The sequence below is a fragment of the Phaseolus vulgaris genome, chromosome 2 (assembly GCF_051622355.1).
Source record: "Phaseolus vulgaris cultivar YP4 chromosome 2, ASM5162235v1, whole genome shotgun sequence".
NCBI classification, from domain to species: Eukaryota; Viridiplantae; Streptophyta; class Magnoliopsida; order Fabales; family Fabaceae; genus Phaseolus; species Phaseolus vulgaris.
In genome coordinates this window covers 44,888,241-44,909,681 of record NC_143499.1, presented here as the reverse complement: position 1 = coordinate 44,909,681, position 21,441 = coordinate 44,888,241, and the positions used below count along the sequence as shown (strand labels likewise).

General features: G+C 33.3%; 3 protein-coding genes across 4 annotated transcripts; all 3 read right to left on the bottom strand.

Annotated features, from left to right (window-relative positions):
• Positions 1–1,586: 1,586 nt before the first annotated feature.
• Positions 1,587–9,608, bottom strand: LOC137812495 (E3 ubiquitin-protein ligase RGLG3). Of its 2 annotated transcripts, XM_068614487.2 has the most exons (12): positions 9,328–9,608; positions 8,048–8,370; positions 7,334–7,418; positions 7,109–7,249; positions 6,913–7,026; positions 4,887–4,984; positions 4,707–4,786; positions 4,533–4,638; positions 3,541–3,668; positions 3,334–3,466; positions 3,179–3,235; positions 1,587–1,867 (listed from the first exon to the last, which is right to left on the bottom strand). In XM_068614487.2, exons 2-12 carry the CDS (start codon positions 8,351–8,353, stop codon positions 1,784–1,786), a joined length of 1,332 nt encoding a protein of 443 aa, XP_068470588.1. In that variant the 5' UTR covers positions 8,354–8,370; positions 9,328–9,608; the 3' UTR covers positions 1,587–1,783. The 2 variants fall into 2 exon arrangements, with proteins under 2 accessions (XP_068470588.1, XP_090155117.1); XM_090298991.1 differs by lacking the exons at positions 1,587–1,867; positions 3,179–3,235; positions 3,334–3,466; ... (2 more) ...; positions 4,707–4,786; positions 4,887–4,984 and adding an exon at positions 5,364–5,585 and having other exon boundaries at positions 9,328–9,466.
• A 1,857-nt stretch (positions 9,609–11,465) lies between these two features.
• On the bottom strand, positions 11,466–12,286 carry LOC137812496 (uncharacterized). The gene has a single exon (XM_068614488.1). The coding sequence runs from the start codon at positions 12,220–12,222 to the stop codon at positions 11,533–11,535; it is 690 nt and encodes a 229-aa protein (XP_068470589.1). The 5' UTR covers positions 12,223–12,286; the 3' UTR covers positions 11,466–11,532.
• A 2,123-nt stretch (positions 12,287–14,409) lies between these two features.
• LOC137812494 (S-adenosyl-L-methionine-dependent methyltransferases superfamily protein) lies at positions 14,410–20,178 on the bottom strand. Its single transcript, XM_068614486.1, has 9 exons — positions 19,978–20,178; positions 18,113–19,233; positions 17,878–18,027; positions 16,876–17,146; positions 16,570–16,680; positions 16,309–16,483; positions 15,367–15,639; positions 15,085–15,279; positions 14,410–15,006 (listed from the first exon to the last, which is right to left on the bottom strand). Exons 2-9 carry the CDS (start codon positions 19,193–19,195, stop codon positions 14,766–14,768), a joined length of 2,499 nt encoding a protein of 832 aa, XP_068470587.1. The 5' UTR covers positions 19,196–19,233; positions 19,978–20,178; the 3' UTR covers positions 14,410–14,765.
• Positions 20,179–21,441: the final 1,263 nt, after the last annotated feature.

The window sequence follows — 21,441 nt, the reverse complement described above, 5'->3', positions numbered from 1 at the left end:
AGAGGGCAGATTCAACTGACCTAAAGAAAGAAAGTGGTGGCAGCAGGAGCGGAGGTATGAGTGGAAACAACGGCGGCGGAAACGGGTCGGGTCAGGGACCACCGGTGAGGAGGCCGCATCCGGCGGGTTCATTCGGCAACGTTCCGGCGAACCGAGCAGAAAAGAAAAATTCGATCATAAAGGATATCTTCTTCAAGCCCAATTCTTCTTCAGCCTCCTCCTGAACCTTTTTCTGTTATTTTTTTTCTTTCTATATTCCTTCATTTAACTGTTATGCTTCAATTTCCACTACTCATGTAAAGTATATCATCTCCATGTATAATAAAATAACTGTCTTCTTTTCTTTTCTAGTTGTGTTTGTGTTGATATCATAACATGTTGTTGGCCCTTGATGCAATCTGTGCTGTTCTATGTTTTGCTACAGAGAAGTTCATTAACTGTTTCTTTTTCATCCTTAAACCATTTTACTCTGCATGCTGTGTGCAGAACATAGGCTACAGTGTCTACAGAAAGGGAATTAACAAATAAATGAGAATGATTTCTGTTCCTACAGAACGATTTAAGGAGTGAGAGTGAGAGTGAATAATTTACCTTGTGTCTCTTCTGCTATTTATACTGCTCTAGATGGACTATGGCTGTTATGGGTCTGTCTTAGGGTACAAACGAAGCTCAATCATGTCTTAACCGTGCTTATCACCTAAGTTGTCTTGTCTATACCTAATTACGTGTTTAGTTTTGTATTCTGTGGTCTAGTCAACCTTCGACCATCTTTTCGGCTATTGGTAGTACAATTTCCAATTGTTATGATATGATTCATTGAGTTCTTATCTTACAAATTAATTTAAGCGTATAAGGATAGAGATAGATAAAAACAGCTTGAGGAGAGATTTGAAGTATTTGGATGTTTATTAATTAGTATTAACTCTGGTTGGAATGGCACAATATCCAAATCTCTATAAACCTAGAGGGGAGGGGTGGAAGGTAAAGGATCACTTTCTTGAGGTAAGCAAAGGAAGAGAGTTGTGGGTGGGGTGGGGTCCAACACATGGTCAAATACGACAATGAAATCACTGTCACACGTGTTAGCACATTCAAAATAGATAGAGCTGCACGTGATGAATATGTCAAGAGAGACAATTGACATTAAATTTGAACTTATCTTTTGTTTCTTTCTCTTCATTCAATTTTTCATTAAAAACTGAACAACTGTGTCAACACTAACTTTGTTTTCCTTTTTTTGTTAGTGTATTTTGTAGGTAGTTTTTTATTTGATTGGTGTTTTGGTGTTAAAATTTATAGCGAAACTGATTTCTTGCATTTTATGCACATGTTATTGTTACCAAAATAATGGAAATGAAAGTTGGAAAATATTAGTTCAAATCGTGACCAATTAAAGCATGTGATGAAAAAGAAAATAAAGGCTAAATAATCATCTGCACACAGCATGTGATGAAAAAGTTAAAAACAGTTAATTGGGAGAAATTTGATGGAGGGATTAAAAACATGCTAAATAAAGAAGACTACACATTTTTAAAAATAATGAAAACCATAAAAATTGTCCCCCACTTTACGACGGAAGTCTCAAATTTGTGGGGTAGATATTCAAACACTTTGGAATTCAATGACAATGAACATTTTGTTTGAACACAGACACAAATACACTGTGCATATACAAACCTTTATGTACATCTTATAAAGGAGATTTTACAGGTGGTCATTACATTTCCTATACAGGTAATATCGGGAATAAAAAGCATGAATGAACTGTTAAGAAATGTCCAATTCAAGTGTATAGTCTCAGGCGAGTTGTAATTGGCTGCCGACACATAGGGCATGAAGATAATGTTACGCCACACTCCTTGCAAGTCTGTATCGAAAGCAAAATGCAAATAAATAAGATATACTCAATTATATTTAAGAAAGTGAAAATAGATCGTTTCATCCAGCTATTTTGTGAGTTTGTTATGGACTATGTACCGAGAGTGAAAAATTATTTTATACTATTATTTAATCATAAACTACTGTGGATAATAAATTCATTTACTTTCTCTTAAGACTTACAGTCATAGCAATGTTGATTTTTTATTTGTTGACAATATAAATGTATAGCTATGAAACTCTAAGGACTCCTTTGATGGTCGGAGTATGATACAGTAAAATAAGATAGAAACATGATATAATAAGAGCAAGACATATATTAGTGCTGAAAATGACTATAATAATGAGATGATGACTCAGCAACATTGGTGGAAATAGTGGCGGCTATTATGACAACAATGGTGAGAGTAACAATGACAAGGAATAAATGGTGGTGGTGATGACAAAGTATTGGTAGTTGCTATGATGGAGATGACACGTCAGTAATGAAAAAAATGATTGTGATGGTAATAATGGTGGAAGTGGTAACAAAATTATAACAAAAATGATTGTGATGGTAATAATGGTGGGAGTGGTAACAAAATTATAACAAAAATGATGGAATTGACAGTTATTAGTGTTATTGTTGCTGTATGGTGGAGGTTTTAACAATAGTAGCTGCTGTGACGAAGATAATAATAATGTTAACAAAGAATATGTATATATAGGGTGGTGACGAAACAACAAAAGTAGGAAAAGGTGACACTGACAACAACAACAAAGGTAGTACAAGTGATAAGGCTGACAACAATAAAAACATCGGTGATGAAAATAATGATAGTGATTATAATAAAGGTGAGATGGTATGAAAATAGGATGAAGGTCAACTACGCTATCCTATTTTGCATGTAGGTAGGTGTACTAAACAATTGATTACACTGGGTATAATAGTTATCACATCTTACCCAATTGTATTTTAACCACCCAACGAGCTTTAAATTTTTAGGTGTTGATGTGTTTTTTCTGAAAAATCACGTGTCAATTTTAAGCGTTGCATTATTCCGACTTTGAGCAAGGAAAGTATCTTTTTCATTTTTCCATCAATTTTCATCCCCAGCACAAAAGTAAGAGTTCCCCAAACAAGAAATTTTTTAACTTAAAATTCCTTTAAACATAAGCATTAAATATGATTAAACTTGAAACCTAAAATTAACATTGACAGTGGCATAAAGAAAAAAAAATATGATTATCAAACATAAATAGTTAAAAACCCTATGGCACATAAACATAAGCATTGAATAAGTTTATTAAAGAAACTTACTGTATGACCACATCCAAAAGCCATGTCCTTCGGATTGGTTAAGCAAATAGGGCACGCCTAAAGCAAGAAACACATTTATCTCGTAAGCATGATTTGATCTTAAAATGAACCTAACGCAGGAGAAAGACACCTCAATCGGGGTACAGGAAGCATACTGATTCTACTGTAGCTGGAGCTGATGGCTCAACTGATTCAAATTTTGGAACTGCTAGAACTGCATTGTCACGATCTATTACTTCCTTAGGCGGAGGAAAAGGCCTTCTACGTTGGTAGGTAATTGACTTTTCACTGCACCAGAATAATTTGGGATTTGTATCGTTGAATATAATTTAAAATCATCAGATCTATATTTCATTACTTACTTTCCAAATTGTAGGCTTTGGGTCACCCGGTACTGAATTGGAATTTCCATAAGGGCAGCAAGTGCAAATGCTGCTTCCTTCTTTGATGCATCTTTGTTCTCAGACATGATCTTTGTGAAATTCACAAACTGAAGGGTAAAGAAGGAACATAAAGTGGCTAACATGCCTATATTTTATTATTATTAATAATAATAGTAATAAAAACTCAATATCATAAATGGTTCACAACTAAAGTTGGTATTCTAAAATATGGAACACCTAAAATTTTCCAGTCTTTTTCTACGATTAAGCAGTCATTTTCAAACTCATTACCTCCAATTCACATACTAATGCTATGTTTAAATCTATCAGAACAATTTTATCAAAAGGTCTGGAGTTTTAATACTTTTTAGATCGAGGATCTAGACCTAATTCAACCATATAAAACCAGCTTGTACCTATTTATATACTCTAATTTGGTTATATCTTTGGTCAATGCAGATATCAGTACAATTTGGTTATATCTCAAGTAGTCCAGCAGTACTGTTTCTTTAGGCTGTTGCTGTTGTCTCTCAAGCAGTGGCCGACTGCCTGTTCTTTTCAATTGTAATGGTTCGTGTATTGTTTCTGAAGCCCATTGCAAGCCGCCATGACTCATTTGGCGAAGTATGTTTTTATGAGTTTTCTTTGATAGACAAAGTTGTTTGTTAGCTTCATCTTGATGAGAAATGTCAGAATATTAACGTATCCCATGTAGAAGAGTATTATTGTTTTTATTGTGTCAGTGCACATTCTGTGTTGTTGGGCGGGGCATTGATTAGTTGTAAAATAATCTGTATTGGATCTAGATAATTGACATAGAGAGGGGTATAAGACCAGTATTATATTCAGAATCTAATTATAGGCACTTCTTTAACCTTAGCCATTTAACCCAAAAATTTAAACAATACCAAACACTAATTACAAACTCCCGCAGAATGAACACATACTTGGATCATACATCAGTAAAATACCTGAAAGTTGTCAAATAAGCGCTGAGTAATGCAATCATCGAAGTGCTGCATTTCATCCCATGGACCATCTCCAACTCCAACCAAAATAATTGAGAGGGGATGGTGACTGATGAATGATGATCAGAATAGCTCTACATTAAAGACAGATACCAAGAACAGTAGCAAAAGACTTACCTCGCAGCAATGATAGAATTAATAGTTGCTTGTTCTTGTGGACTAAACTTTCCATGTGGTGTACCTGAATTTCTAGTAACCTATAAAAAAATATATTTCAGAAACAAATACAAACTTTAATGAAAAATAATTAAATCATGTCATGAAAAGATAGTATAAAATAACATAAATAGGTAAAACCTGTCCATCAGCAATAATGACAAGAACATGGTACTGACCATCGCTTCTTTCCACAATATCAACTGCTGCATCGATTACAGGGGCAAATGATGTTGGACCTATGTACAAGGAGATAACTGTAAGAATCGTATCATTGTTTGGATACCCAAGTCATCTATCTCCTTGATTTTTTTTCCTTTTTAGACTAAAAGAATAATTCATTAAAGAAAAATGGAAATATAATGCAGGATTATCCTTAAAAATTATATAAAACAAAAGAAAGAAAAAGGAAAACAGAGCACATACATCAACCTAAAAGGGAAATTTAGTACATATTTATGTATAGCTTAATTTAGAGAAATAAGCCCTTCGTTTTGTTTTAAAAAACTTTCAGGAAGCTGCAGAAAAGAGCTTTCATGACCCTAAATAGGATTGTCAATAGAAAGTCTGCATGCAATTAATGGAAACAGCAAAATATATCATATCCACTTGTCCTACTCTGACTGGGAAGGAAGAGAGGAGCAGCTTTCATGTTTTTGTTGGTGCCTATAGTTCTTCCACAAAACTCGCTTCAATCTCTAGTCCAGCTTACTCCATAAATGGTATGGCAGATGATATCTCTACATTCTACTTTTAGACTAAGGTAATTCTAATTTCGTATCCAAACCTCGGTATATTGGTTCTAGAGCTTCAAATCATGCAACCAATGCCATTGTTTCTCTGACCAATGTAAAAAGATATGTCAGTCATCAGAAAATTCACACACTACACATTAGATAAAGATTCTCTGCCTGTTAGGGTCATCGACGATATTTCTAAATTTTTTACTGATATTTTTGTCTTTTGTTTCTGTCGACAATTGGTTGACTAGATTTGAAATGCCATTTTTTCTCATGGTGATTGTGTAATGAATGATTAAGTGTGTGAGAAAATAGTGCCTAAAGTGAGACAACTCTTTCTTCTATTAATTTTTTCTTCGACAAATTGTCTGTCCATTCCTTTCCTTTTTCTGGCATGTACTAGATGAAAAACTAGTGCGGCATAATCATATAGGCCATCAAACTCATGCATTTAGTACTATGCTAAAACTTTGTTTGTTAGGAAAAAAAAATGTGATTCTCTGTATGTCTCTTCTAATGCACAAACTTGCCCATCAAGAGTTGTTATTGGGGAGTATGAAATATGTTAGCCATTGGGATATTGTGACATGTATCCTTCGATACATAAAAGATGCTATGAGACAAAGATTACTGTGTGAAGAAAAAGGCAATACTAAAATTACTTATTACTCTTATGCTAGATCTGGTGCAGAGATGGAATATCGTGCTATGGCAACAACCACTTGTGAACTTACCTAGCTTAAGCAACTACTACAACACTTAAACATTGGGGACATAAAGCTTATTTGTGATAATCAAGCTGCACTTCACATTGCATCAAACCCAGCTTTCCATTAAAGAACCAAACAAATAAAGATTGATTGTCACTTTGTTCCAGAAAAGGTGCTCTCTGGAGAAATCACAACTGATTTGTCAATTCTAGCAACAAGTTGGCTGACATGTTCACCAAGTCCCTTGGCTTGGAGGCCCTCGTGTTGAGTGTATTTGTAACAAGCTTGATGCATATGACATATATACTTCAACTTGAGGTGGAGTGTGAAAATGTAATTAGTCATTAGCTGTTACAAATTCTAGGAAATTAGGACCATCAATTCTTGATTATCAAGCAAGATTCTTTTTTGTTTGATTTTGTAAATTGGTTTAAATACATACCATGTGGTCTGCATTTGACACACACAACATTTAGATAAGACTTTCTTATAAAATGTATACAAAGCCCATAACTTTCTCAAGTTTTGCAGGATCAGTACATCAATTCCTTGCATCAATTAGCATGTCTTCTACAATGATTTATCTTTCATAATTTTTCTTACAATCGAGTCTTGATATATATCTTGCAGGTCATTCTGAAGGTCCTAAAATATATTTGATATATAAACTTGTGAAAAAATTGTAAAATATAGTCAGCAAGGACAATAATATTCAACCTGCCAATTTTAATTGTGGCACAATCTCTCGGTAGCGTGCAAGTACTTCCTCAAAACCATGACAATAGCGATCATCAGGATAAAAGCTGAAGACATTTTGATCATGTGTCGATGCTACAGAAGTATACTAATGATATCAATAGAGGAGAAAAAAAATAACATTTCTTTGAAAAGTAAATCAGAAACAGCTTCTCACCATCACCAAATCCAAAACATGGTATCAGATTGTCTTCATCAAACGAAGAGAGAGTACGGCCAATAATAGAGATCGCTTGCTCATATGGATTAGGAGTGTTTCCAATATAATGAAGGCTTTTATGGTTGAAAGAATATTTGCCTACAATTACCAATGTGTGACTTTTCCGCATTCTCCATAGTTATATGTGTGTGTATTAATAATTTTATGTTCAACAGAAATAACCTGTCCACTCATTGCTTTTGGTGAAGTCAATACCAATTATAAGATTTGAAGACTCCAAACCAGCTTCTCTCAAAGCGGAAACAACCTGAAATGTAAAATGCAAAAGCTAAGTTTTTTAGGACAGGACACCCTCACGAAACAGAAAATCAAGTTCAGTAAGGGGAGGTAATTGTTTCTGCCAGAGGATGTTGGCCTAAACATTTTTCAAAAACTAAAAATTTCCATTCGATTTTATCTTGTGTCCTTAAATATCCTCATACAATTGTTTTCAGTCTCCATAGCTCAACCACAGAGCTAATGACAAGTTAGTTAATTAGTTTTTTTCTTATCAAATTGACCTAAAAGCAAGTGTGGGTGAAGGCCATGCCAACTTTTTCAAATGGAACCACATTTCTTCGTAGTTCATATATCTCCTGAAACTAAATCAGATATCAATAAATTTATATTTGAAAGTTGTAATATATTCAATGACTATTAGTATGCCCATATAGATAATATAGACAACTTGAAAACTATCAAGAAATTGAGAAGTTGAACTGATCAACAAATGTCTTACACAAGTTTATTTGAAATTATAGAATCGAACAAACTAAAATTTTCCTACACGCCTCATTGAGGATTTATCCTCTAGTATACCAGAAAGAAGTTTTCCTTGGAATAAGATTAATAATTACTATTTCCCCTAAATCAATGAGCAAAAGCAGCAGCAAAAACCTGATCCAATGAACTGAAATTGTCAGCTATATATGTGGGTCGCTGCTTATGCTGCTGTTTGGTATTCACCGAACTCCCAGCATATGAAGAAGGTTGAACCGGTTGATGATATTGATAGCTAGTATTCACTGAAGTTCCATCATAGGAAGGGGAGTGATGATATTGATGGCTAGCATTTGCTGAACTTCCATCGAAGGAAGAAGTTTGACGATATTGATGGCTAGTATTTTCTGAACTTCCATCAGATGAAGGGGGTTGCTGGAAAAAACCAGCATGAGAATCATGCGTTGACTCTTTATTTCCCATAATTAAAGTCCTTTCACCTATATGAAAATTAAAAGTAAATAGACAACAATGTTAAATTGGAGATAAAAACAATAGGACTAAAAACAAATTAAAATGAGAACTACAACAAAAGAAGTGATAAAAATTCACACTAAGTTGTAAAATTCTATCTCTGGACACAAATGTAAGCAAAATTACCGAAGTTCACACTATTGAGTAATATATTTAAATTCACTAAATATTTTTCATTTTATGAAATAAAGAAGTGCGTTAACTAAATTATCCCCAGTCATATTTATTCCGAAGATGCTCAAGTGCAAACATAACTATATTTGAAATAATAACATTAAAAAAGGTTAATATAGTCGGAATTTCATCATATCTGTTAAACATGACCATTATTATTTTTTGCTTATATTTGAATCGAGAGGAAGTATACCTTCAAGGGAAAATAACAAGAAAGAAACAAATATGCGGATCAAATCACTACGGTTAATGCTTAGGCATCATTTGCAATAGCTTATATAAAGTGTAAACATATAACATTTCATTTTCACAGCAGCTTTCTAAAAGGACAAATAGACTCATTAGTTTAGCAATACATGTTTCTGAAAACCATGCAACACATCCATAACAAACTAACACGTTTCTGAAACGAAATTCAAAAGTATTCTCAGCAAACAAAATTCTCCTAAAGCTAGGTTCCACACAAGCTACAGAACAAAGACGAAAAACAGAAAAAACATCAAAACTCGAAAGTATTCCGTCAATAGCTAGGACACATTCTCTGACAAACATTACTCGCCGTAAACTAAACGACGTTTGGTTTCAAACATTAGATTTCATCACCGGAAAATAAAAATTTCAATTTATTCAATAACCGTAACTGGATTGAGAATTCTGCAATTGCATCACAAATTCAAAACACTAACGTCAATTGCACGAATCAAGAATCATATCAGTTTTAGAGAGAGAGAGAGAGAGAGTTGAGTAACCTGAGCGAAGAGATTGAAACCGAATCTGAGTTCGAACCGATGAAGCGCTACAACTCGCTACTTTTTCTAGATACTACTGTGACCACATTGACCATTTTCTCAGACAGGATATATTGTAACTAATTTTATAAAATACGATAAAAACATTAAAAAATTAAAATATAACTGATTTAAGTTAACGCGTAATTTATAACTTATTCATTAAGTAACAATTAATGAATTGCTTAAAAATAGGTCTGAAATGTTAAGTTGTTATCAGATTTATTTTAAAACTTGCTATTAAGAGCAAGTAAATTTAATTGGACTATGTTTAAAGGAAATAATCGGAAAAAAAGTTTGAAAAAAATGATGAATTGTTTGAACTTGGTGGTCCTTTTGATGCGTGCACTCCAACTTTTCCGTTTCTTTGTCAAATGTGAAATACTTTTTGCAGTGTTGTTTGAAAGTGATGGAGTTGTTGGCAAAAGGTTCATCATAATCCAAACTCTTTTATGCTTTTTAACTAATTTGATTACCTTTCCAGCATTTTCAAACTCAATGCTACTTACTTTTTAAAAGATAATCATATATTAACAATCCATAATTTTTATAAACCTATGTATACAATTTTTTGAGTTATCAAACTATTATTTTCTTTTTAAAAACTGATATCACTTTTTTTTCTTTTAAAGGAAGAATATATTATCCTACAAGCCTTTAATAAAAGTTATTTTTTATTTAGATAATTAAAGATGATTGTTATTTTTCATTTAATATTAGTTAGAATTTTCTATTTTTTAACTAATGTGAACTAAATTTTTTGTATTGAAGTCTGCTGTGATTATTTTTCTTATAAGTGTCTAAGAGATTATTTTTTTACACTATAAGAAAATCATGAAATAGAAACTAATTTTTAGAAATCAAAATAATTAGTTGCAATAGTAAGTAAATTAGAAACCATATTAGAAACTAAATAAAAAATTGGTTTCTAAATTAGTTTATATTATTGTTAAATAGTTTCTAAATTGGTATTTAATTAGCAACACGATTTTAACTATCAATTATTTAGTTTCTAAATTTGGTCTCTAAAACCTTGTTAATTAGATACCAATTTAGAAACTATTTAACAATAATAAAAACTAATTTAAAAACCAATTTTTTATTTAGTTTCTAAAATGATCTCTAATTTAGTTGCAACTAATTATTTTGGTCTCTAAAAATTAGTTTCTATTTCATGATTTTCTTTTAATGTTATCATTAACATGAATATTATTCTTAGTTAATAGTTTATTAGATTATTTTGAAATATTGACTACAAGAATTATTGGATCAATATTTTTTGAATTATTGACAAATTATTTGATATATGTAAAAAATATTTTATATTTAGTAATTAACATGTTTTAATCAAATAAAAAATTAAATTATTTATTCAAAGAAAATATTATTAAAAACAACAATCATCTGCCATCACACGAAAAAATATTATTAAAAAACAATATGGGGACTAGACCAAAACCATATGTTAACAAAAACGATACATAAGCAGACTATACCTATTCATAAATAATTCTAAGAACAGAATAAATGAAAACTTATTATACCAATGAAAAAACTATTCTCTCTAAATAAATCATAAATTAGCCAACAACTTATCAGCACAAGTATTTCTTTCACGAAAAATATAAGTAACCCTAGACCTAAATTTCACAATACAAATATTCCATTGATCACAAAATATATTTAAAAAGCTTAAAAATCTGTGAAATTCAAAACACAAGGTTTTTTTCACAATATTATTTGTTTAATAAACGTAGGAGAACCATAAATCCTTAGTGAAATTGATGAGTCTGAGAAAAGAAAAGAACGAGAGAGAGAAAAGTTGAAGGAGAAGCAGAAAATCTGAGTTCATATTGCTACAACTATATACCCACCCACAAGTACTTGACGTGCATGTGTTACGGTAGATACACATGGAAAAGGAATTAACATGTTATTGAAACCTAAAAGTGCTTAAATAATTGTTGTAAAAAGATGGAATTGTGTCTCCAGAAGTGCTTTTGTTGAAACTGTGATATGTGATTGTATCAAAGAAGAAACAGAAAAAGAAACCTTTAAGCTGGTGGATGCATGACTTTATTATGAAAAATGAAATTCTATATACGCAATGTCTATAAAATTAAAAATGAAACCAAACATAGAAAAGCTTGGTCGATCTTATATATCTTATTCATACCAGTGGCCCACTGAATCAATGTGGTGATTCTGAATTGAGTTTGGAGAGAAGGGTAGTGAAAACTTCTGATCAGTGGCCACATATGGAGGCTGAGAAATGAGATTGGTTGAGGCATATGCAGCATTGAATTGCTGTTGATTATTATCTTCTTGGCTACTATTACTATTATTTTGTTGGTGTTGTTGTAGCCTTTGTTCAGAACGAAGTTGCTTTGGAATGTTAAGTTTTTCTCCCTCAATCTCTTTATATTTCTGAAGGTAAATTTTCAAGGGTTCAACGTAATCCTCAAACCCTAGGGTTGTGATGGCCCATATGACATCATCACCATTGATGGTCTTTCTCTTCTCCCTCTGACATTTGTCAGAGGCTTCTCCAGTGACGAAGCTGATGAACTCAGAGACACACTCTTGGACAGTTTCCTTTGCGTCCTTAGAGATTTTTCCATTGGAAGGAATGACCTTTTTCATGATTCTTCCCACATTGGCAATAGGGAGGAACCTGTCTTGTTCTTTGTTGTGGTTATTGTTGTTGTTATTATGGTTATGATTATTGTTGTTGTGTGTGGTTGGGGTGTTGATGTTGTTGTTGATGTTGGTGTTGGTTGTCTTTAAGCAAGGGCTTTCGGGGCTTCCGGAGTTATAAGCATTTGGCAAAGTGGCATGGTTCTCATCTTCCATCATCACAGATACAAAATGTTGAGATAAAGGAAATGAAGATTTGGATATATATCAGTTAGTTAATAATGTTGCATATTACTGTATAGATAAACTGAAAGAGAGGCACAAAAATAGGCATGCAAGAAGGGTTAGGACAAGGAAAATTCGAAAACAAAAAAATGGGTGCTGTGGATTTTCACCAATCAAATCCACCGGACTCGCTCCAGATGTTAGATTACACTGCTATTATTGACATCCAAAACTCTCTTTCTTTTCTTTCTTTATCTTCCTACACTTATCTAAATAATTAACTTTATAATAATTATATACGTCATCTACCTAATCTTTTCTCTGTTATTGCTTTTTTTTAATATTATCACACTCTGGAATCATAATAAAAAGTAGAATTTTTTTTATCATGTGTCCTAGATTTGTGTTTCTTTATCAATACTTCATGATTATTTTTCAGTGCAATGGAATGAATGGACATATTTTTTTTCCTATTTTATGTTGTTGGTCAACCTTAAAAGTAAGAAAATCATTATAAGTATTTATCCATTTGCTTTTCTTATTTCATATTTTGTTATTTTAGATTAAAATATAAATTATATATATTTATATCTTCCAATGAAGTCAAATTTTAAAAAAAAATTGTTTGGACCAAAGTGAATGTCAATCACTTTTATACTAACAAGGTTAAAGTATTATTATTGATAAACTTGCATACATTAAAGATGAAGTCTATAATCAAACACATGCTGCTTTAAAAATGAGTTTTAGTGTAAGAAAAAGGGAGCATGCTGTATTATGATAATGAGAAAACGTTGGTGAATTTGAAAGATTTTTTATACTCAGACTCAGAGGCATATTTAAAACAATAAACCAAAAGGAGGAGAAGAAACTTATGTTAAACAAATGTTAAAATGAGATATAAAAAAATCCATGGTGACTTTTGGTGCGAAATTACAAATATTTGGGAGAAGAGGCAAGGAGATTTGATAATTTGATAAACATGGTATGAGAATGAAAGACATGTATAATTATATATGTACTGGGAAACTGAAAATAATTGAAGCTGGAGATAGTCAGTTTTTGATAAATAACTTGCAAGTAATAAACACAATATCCTTTGTTTTATTATAGTATGGAATTAGACCAAGAGTCACTTATCCAATATGCTTTGAAGAGATGGTAGATCCAAAATGGATTAGGTTTGCTTTGGAGATATTGTAGTTTTTACACCACTTAAAATGGATTATATTATAATTTCTCTTAGTTCACTATTTAAAGTGTTATTTGAAAATATGGGAAATCAACAACCAAATGATAAATAAATACCAATTTCGTTATATACGGTTAAACAATATGTAAAAAATTTGTTATAAATCATTTAACAATTTTGAGATCAAATGACCAACTACGCTTTCTAATATGTTTCAAGGAATGATCTCATTAAGGGAAATTTATAAATTATTCTAATTTTTATTTTTTAATTGTATATTAAATTAATTTTTTTTAAGGAATCTTATATTTGGATGCCTTCAATTGGAGTTTCACAGGATAGACCATGAATAAATGATTTATTTGGACTAGTCATTTTGAGTATTTAGCTAAGATGTTAAGTTATCTTTTGACATAATTGAAATTGGAGATCATGGAATGCATATTGCATATACCAACATCACAATTCTGTACTATTAATTAAAGCAGTGTATATAGTATATTTTTTTAGCTCCTACACATTGAATACCACGTTATTGTAACAGGCAAAGACATAACAATACTCTAAATACTTATCAGATAAAATAATTAATTTTTTTTGGATGTCTTTTATTTATTTTGTTACGATCACCGACTGATACTTTTTTTTTATAAAATACAAGAATAGATGAGATAATATAAAAAAAAAAAAGTTACGAAGAAAACAAATGCGGATGATAAGAAACAAAATCATAGAAAAATAGTATGAAGCGTAAAACGGTCAATTTAATTTGAATTATCCTTTAAAAAATTGATAGCTTTTAAAAAATGAAATCCGCAAAATAAGAAGAATCGAGCTAAGAATGATAAAGAATAAAATGAATAGATATGTATAAATGAAACACGATAATTTAGTTCAGAGTATAGAACCACACGACCTCTTTCTTTTTTGTAAAACTGAATCATGTGGATTCCATTTACAATGCTCCTTATAATTTCTATAGACAAAAATTGCAAAACATAAGAATATTAAGCCTTCACTTCCAGTATTTGATATTTGAATCAACAACATATAGCTATTGTCCCATGTATTGAATGGCACAATTACCACCAACTATGGTGTGTATATCTTCCTATAACATTCCAAGAATCTCAACTAATTACCAAAAGCCTCTACATTTGAAAGAATGGGATTAAATTTACTTAACTATAGCACCATGTTACAGCAAAAGACACAAATCGTAACAGGGATCAAAATTAGTTACCAAAGGGGGAAAAAACGAAGACATAAAGGGCTAACTAAAATGATACATAAATAATGGCAGAAGTAAAGGTAGATAGAATATTGAGCAGCCAAAAGGAAAGAATCATGTTGGTATCTTGCCAATAGAATACTCGAGTGTTTCGAATTCTTTAGGCCGCCACATAGACTTTTGGACACATAAAAAGCCCACCTTATCTTTAGAATAAGTCATGCGAACGTCCCAGTGCATGGACTTCACAATAGCTTCTATCTCGTTAATGATGTCAACAGTGTCCCGCACAATAAGCTTTCCCTCAGGCCTAAGAATCCTATCAACCTCAGCCACTACAGCTCTCAAATTACACCTGCATGACCGTAGAAAGAACATGAGTATATAATAGATGTTACTGGTGATGAATGAGAAAAGAAATAGTTGTTAGCACCTGTTCTTAATATTTGAAAATAGACGATCTGCATGAAGTAGGTCATAGGACCTCGGATAGGTGCTAAATGATTCACACCAGTCATGATACATGCCAAAGAGACCTCGCTCATAAATTATAGGAAGCGTGTCCGGAGCATTCACTGGAATCACATTCATGACCCAAATATTCAAATCCTTCAAGGCAGCAGCAAACCTGTAACCCAAAAAACAACTTGTCATGGTGGCAATAACAGCAGGTTAACATAATTCAGAGAAAAATGAGAAACCAAATTTCGCTCACCCTCCATAGACTGATCTCATATCCATCACATTCCGCACATTGGACCACTTTATTCCGATCCCATTAAGATAAGACTTGGACACTATACGTTTCCAGTGTTCATAATCAACAGTAAAATCTTCAGGGGCGGGCTTTCCATAAACTCCAACATGAGAGCTTGTCAGCCAGTAAGGTGAGTTCGTCAATCTTGCTGGCCAGTTTTGTGGCCATTGTGACCCACGTTCTGTTGAATTCACAGGTAATTTGTGCATGCAAGATTGTAATGGAACGTTCCTGCAGCCAGAGATATTAGGCAGCAGCTATATATATTACACCTTTTTGGGTGCATAATAACTATCCAATTAATGCACAAGGGAAGTTTAAAAAAGGTAGTGTTTATCAGTGTTCTATCTTATAAAATGAATACTACGGGAGATTGAAAAAGTAGAAACTACAGAAATAAAGCATTTGTTCATTCGAAGCAGACTCTGTTTGTAACTAAAGAACCGTACAAGATTTGATTTGTGGCTGTTTATGTGTTTCATTGGTCCCTATACCTTTGCAAATAAAGATTGATTTGATTTGATTAGTCTCTACACACAAAAATTACTCATTTTAGTTTTTACACATTTTTTAGTCTCTCTACAAATTTGGACACCAAGGACTAAAATAGATTGAAAATGTGTAGAGACTAAAACATATTAAAAATGTGAATGTGAAGGGACTAAAAAAATTAAAAATGTATGCATAGAGAATAAAGTGAATAGTTTTTAGGTGTAGATATTAAAACATAAAATTTTGCAAATATAACATGTTGGTAACTATAACAATAATAGAAAAATCTACAATATTTATATTAGAGTGAAAGATGAATATCAACAATTAAATTCTTTAGAAACTCCTTTTTTCTGTTTTTATTTTTAATGAAAAAAATTGTTGATGTCTCAATTGACAAAGAAATACCATGCTGCATTAGGATCGTCGGAGTCTGGACACATAGGAGGCCGATCAGTGGATCCTTTTTCATAACACTCATTGGAATCTGGCTTCTTGTACACTGCTATACCAACTCCATTAAGTTTATCCTTGCTGATGGACACAACTTCCCAGCACAGTGCTTTTGTTAGTTTCTTCATTTCTGCAAATTAATTCAGAAAAAGTCAGAACTAATACAGCAACATTAAAATGCTTAAAAGATGCAGAAAACAGTATATGCTTGTCTACCTTGCCATATTTCAACATCATCACCACGCTTCTGGTAAATAGGAGTAGCAGACCATACAAAAAAACCACCAGGTCGCAAAACTCGGTTCAGCTCCAAAAGAAGTTTGCCACCTACACGTATACAGGCAGCAAGTCCCAAAAAAGTCTAGTTAAATTTATATGAATTTTACATCAGGTACACTCTATTTACAAGTTCTCTTAAAATCTAAATCCCAAGCCCGAGCAAGTACCAAAACGCTATATAAAATTTCAAGCTTGTATGAACAAGAATTCATCTAATCAAAATCAAAGTTAGGTCATTGCTACCTTCTATATGCCAAGGAACTCTACAGCGCGCACAATGGACCACATCAAATACTCTCCCAGGGAAGGGAAGCCTCTTTGTGCCCATCACAGCGGATATAGCAGGAATCCCTCTTTCAAGTGCAAATTGTACCTGAGCTTCGTGTTCATCTTTCGGTGCTAATGACATTGTAAGTACATCTCTTTCAAAGAGAAAGCCACCAAAGCTGGCAACACCACATCCAACATCTAAAATCACACGTGTGCGTTTGCCCCAAGCAATATCAGGTACAGACTGCAGCATAAAAGTTCCGTATGTTAAGTACAAAACTCAAGCATCGAAAAAGAAAACATATAACGGCCACATGAAGCATAATTTCTTTTAGTCATTTACCATGTCCAAGTTCTCTCATTTCTAAAGAAATTTATTGGCAGAAGTTGAAATAGTGCTGATATATCTATTTCTTACATTTTGGTAGTCTCCAAGCACAGCATATATGCATAGTTCTTACCTACATGATTTTTCCACCAGGAGACATAACAAAAAAGTAACATTTGCAGAAGCAGTTTTTTCTCCTGTAGTCAAAGAAGTTCAATGTAGAACCTCAAATCCCATTGTACAGTTGTTTACAGTTCCAATCTATTAGGGTTCCCCAACCCCGAAAGGTTAGACATGGAACAAATTGCAATCACTTATTTTAATGTCAATATCAAAAAATTTCTTTGCTTCGGAGATATCAATATTAATGTAAAATATCAGACAATTTAATCTCGTACCAGTCACCTAATAAATGTCAATGTTAGATCAACAGGAAGCATTTTGTGCCCTAAGTTTTAAATAAAAAGTACAAACATTTAATATCTAGAAAATCTAATAAGTTGTGTGCCCTAAGGTAATATAGCACATACAATATTGATTTATGAGAACAAGCAGCAAAATGTTGTCCAGATTTATATATAAAGACTCAACACTATAGTAAAAGCAACAAACCGTTAATCCTGACCAGAATAGGGTATACATTTTACCTGTCGTATGGTGTCAATGTAATGAAGTGCACCGTGTTTGAATTGGGTTCCACCACCTGGAAAAGTAAGGTATTCGCCAGTTACTTTCACCCAATTCTGGTGCCCCTTATATTCAGCAAGCTTAGTGTGTGGAACATTAGAATACCATACCTGCATGAAAACAGTTTGTTATTTATTGAAAGAATAAAATTTTAAACAAGTATGGTAACTGACGAGCATTTGTGTTAATGTCTACCTTCTCTCTGCTTTTGGGCCATTCAATTGGGCGTTTGTATCCTTCAGGAAGGGCGACAAGGCAGGTAGGAGGTTCTTGGGGACATTGCCTTTCTCTGTGTTCGTAGTGTTTGGTGCTTGGAAGACTACTAATTGCTTTCACGTTGTCGAGGCATGGAATGAAGTCAGGGCCAGCAGTGACATTACACAGTTTCCAATCGTACCCAGTAGACTGCTTGGAGGATTCTTGAGATTTCTTTTCATTGTTTGACTTTGATGCCTGAGTTGAAAAAGAACCATTTTGTGCGGTACTTTCATTCAGAAGATCTGACTGAGCCACAGAAGGGAGTACATCATTTGAAACCTGGTTGTTGGCACTGTCATCAGTTTTCTTCTCATCGGAATTTTCATCAGAGTCTTTGCTACCACTTTGTTCCCCCTTTTCTTCGGTCTTATCTGATGTTTCACCTGCATCATCAGTTTTCTTATCATTTGAGTCTGAATCTAACTGCTTGCTATCATTTGATTCGGGTTTACTTTCAATCCCATCGGATTCCTGTTTTTTGTCGTTCTCATCAGAACCAGATTTATTCTCACTCTCGTCAGAATCTGATTTCTTCTCGCTCTCATCAGAATCTGATTTCTTCACGCTCTCTTCAGAATCTGACTTCTTCTCGCCAAAATTAGAATCTTGATTTTCTGTTTTTGGTTCCTCAGAAGGTTTCTCTTCAGACTTTTCATCCAATTTATCTTCTCCTTTTTCTGGTCCGTCAGAGGTTTTATCAGGTGCGACACTACTATCCCCTTTGGCTGCATCATCAGACAAATCACCCTGATTATCTTCAAACTGTTGAGAACTTTTATTAGAGGGGTCAGTTGCCTGTTTTTTCCCCTCGCTCTGTTCTATCACCCCACTCTGATCCTGCACCTCATTCTTATTATCCTGAGACACATCTACGTTTTGCACAGGCACTACAGACGACGACGTCATCATCCAAATACCAAACAAGCAAAGAGCAACGAACACGACAATAGTCACTGTAGAAAAGTAACTCGACGCCGATCGCTTATTATTATCTATTCTACTATATTTAGCTTGAGCCATGTTGTTAGAGGGTGGAACTGTTCACAGATAGTTTAGACCTGGACATTAGCAAAACAACAATTAAACACCATCCCAATTGTTAGCCATGGATCAGCAGTGTGAACACTCAATTGCCAATATCCATGCAGTTTGATGACAAAATACATACATGAACCAACAAATCAAACGAAAATCAAATATAGAAAAGCTTGCAAATCTGGAAAATCACAAAAAATTGACAAAAACATAAGGCGACGGAATTTCTTCATACACGACATTGACGACTGTCAAAGCCTTGCACAATTCCAGGGGAAACACAGACACACAACGAGATGCATGTTTCTCTCTCTCAACCCGAAAACATCGTCTCACATAGTAAAACGACCGGATCTAACAAATTCAACAAACAAGAACGAGCTAAAGAGATAAAAACAACCGGAAAAAACGGATGAAAAAAAAAATTCAACAACGAAGATTCCATTGCCAAGAATTACGGAACCGACAGATTTCAAAGATTCAAGACATTCCACGAATTGAAAAAAGAAGCATAGACGCGTTCAACTCGAAATGAACAACACTCTCGCGCAGATCTACTCTGCCGGAAAAAGAACTGCACCGGTATAGCATAAACGTCACGCAAATGCATGCTAGAAAAAAAAAACAAGAAAACGGTAAAAGAAAAACGTTGAACCGAGACAGGCGAAACCGCGAAATGCGAAAAGTAAACAGAGTAAAGCACGATTCCGGTGAATGTGTCCGTGGATCTGAATAGCTTGAAATGAAAGGAAGATGATTGGACAAACCTATTACTGTTCGGGAAAGAGCGAATCTGAGAAGGAAGAGGAAGAGGCTATCTCCGCATTGTGTTGCGCATGGCGAAGGTGGAAAGAGAAGAACGCGGAACGAAAACTCGGAATTTGGAGTGCAATGAGGAAGTGTTGAGGTAGATATAACAAAACGAGAGGGTGGGGTAGAGCACCGTTTGTCGTTTCACCGGCGTTTGTAAGATAGTATTGTCTTTTTTTAATATTTAAACTAAATTTTAAAAAATATTAATATTTTTAAAGAATTTATGTTTCGTAATTAAAAATGGAAATCTTAATGAATGTGATGTTTGTGAGAGAGAATAAAAAAAAAGAAGAAAAAAAAAGTAGGGGCAAAGGTCAAAAAACGGTGTTAAGTGTAGTATGAGAAAATGACGTTCCCATGAATCGCGTGAAACCGGTGGGGATCAACATTTCAACGTGTTGGGGTTTGCCAAACAAAGACCATGTTGCAGTAATTTCGCGAGGATATATAGGTAATATAAAGCGTAATATATAATTTTATTTAAAAAAATTAATTTTTATATTAATGGAAACTGTCATATTAATGAATACCGAATCTCCACAAAAACATTCGACCCGACACTGGTAATGTGTTTGACTTTCGAGGTATTATTTATTTTAAAATTCGTAATTTTATCAGGATTTTATTATTTAAAAAATAATTGGAAATTAAAGAAAGAAATAATATTAATCTTAAATAATACGTTCAGATGAAGCTCATTGAGATCGGTGACGTGGCTCCCACCACAAGCACAAAAGTTTTAGAATTTTGAGTCGGTGGTTTTTTTTTCCCTTTTTTCTTTAATTTTACTTATTCATAAATAAGAAAAAAAATATTCTACGATGATTTAAATTTAGAAGATTGCATAACGTGGCATGTCATGGATCGGTTCGGAAAAAGACTGAAAAGGACGCGTAAGGAAAGTGTGTGGGTTGGAGACAAACTGTCATGATAAACTCACAGTGTTGGTGATGGTCACTGGGTTGGGTTTTTCATCTAAAAACCAAGAAGAAAACTAATTATATATATATATATATATTCCCAAAATTCGAAATTTGAACCAGTTTAAATTTCTAAAATAAATTATCAAATAAAGTTTTTTATATTGTTAATTAATAAAAAAAATTCTCTTATTTTTTTTTTAATTACCTTTTTCGTCCTATATCTATAGTCAATAGTCAATTTGGTACCGTGGTTTTTAAAAAATTCAATTTGGTCCCTAAGTTTTTTAAAATGTATTCAAAATGGTCCTTCCTGTTAAACTCGTAATCGCACCACAGAATCGAATGAGGGGAGCACACCTCCGAATGGAATCGAAGCAGGGAAGCGCATCACAGAATCCAACAAGGGGAGCAATCCTCGTATTCGAAATCCCAACCTAAACCCTAATTTAGTATTCACTAAAGTAATGTAAGCACATCCACGTAATTTACATGTGT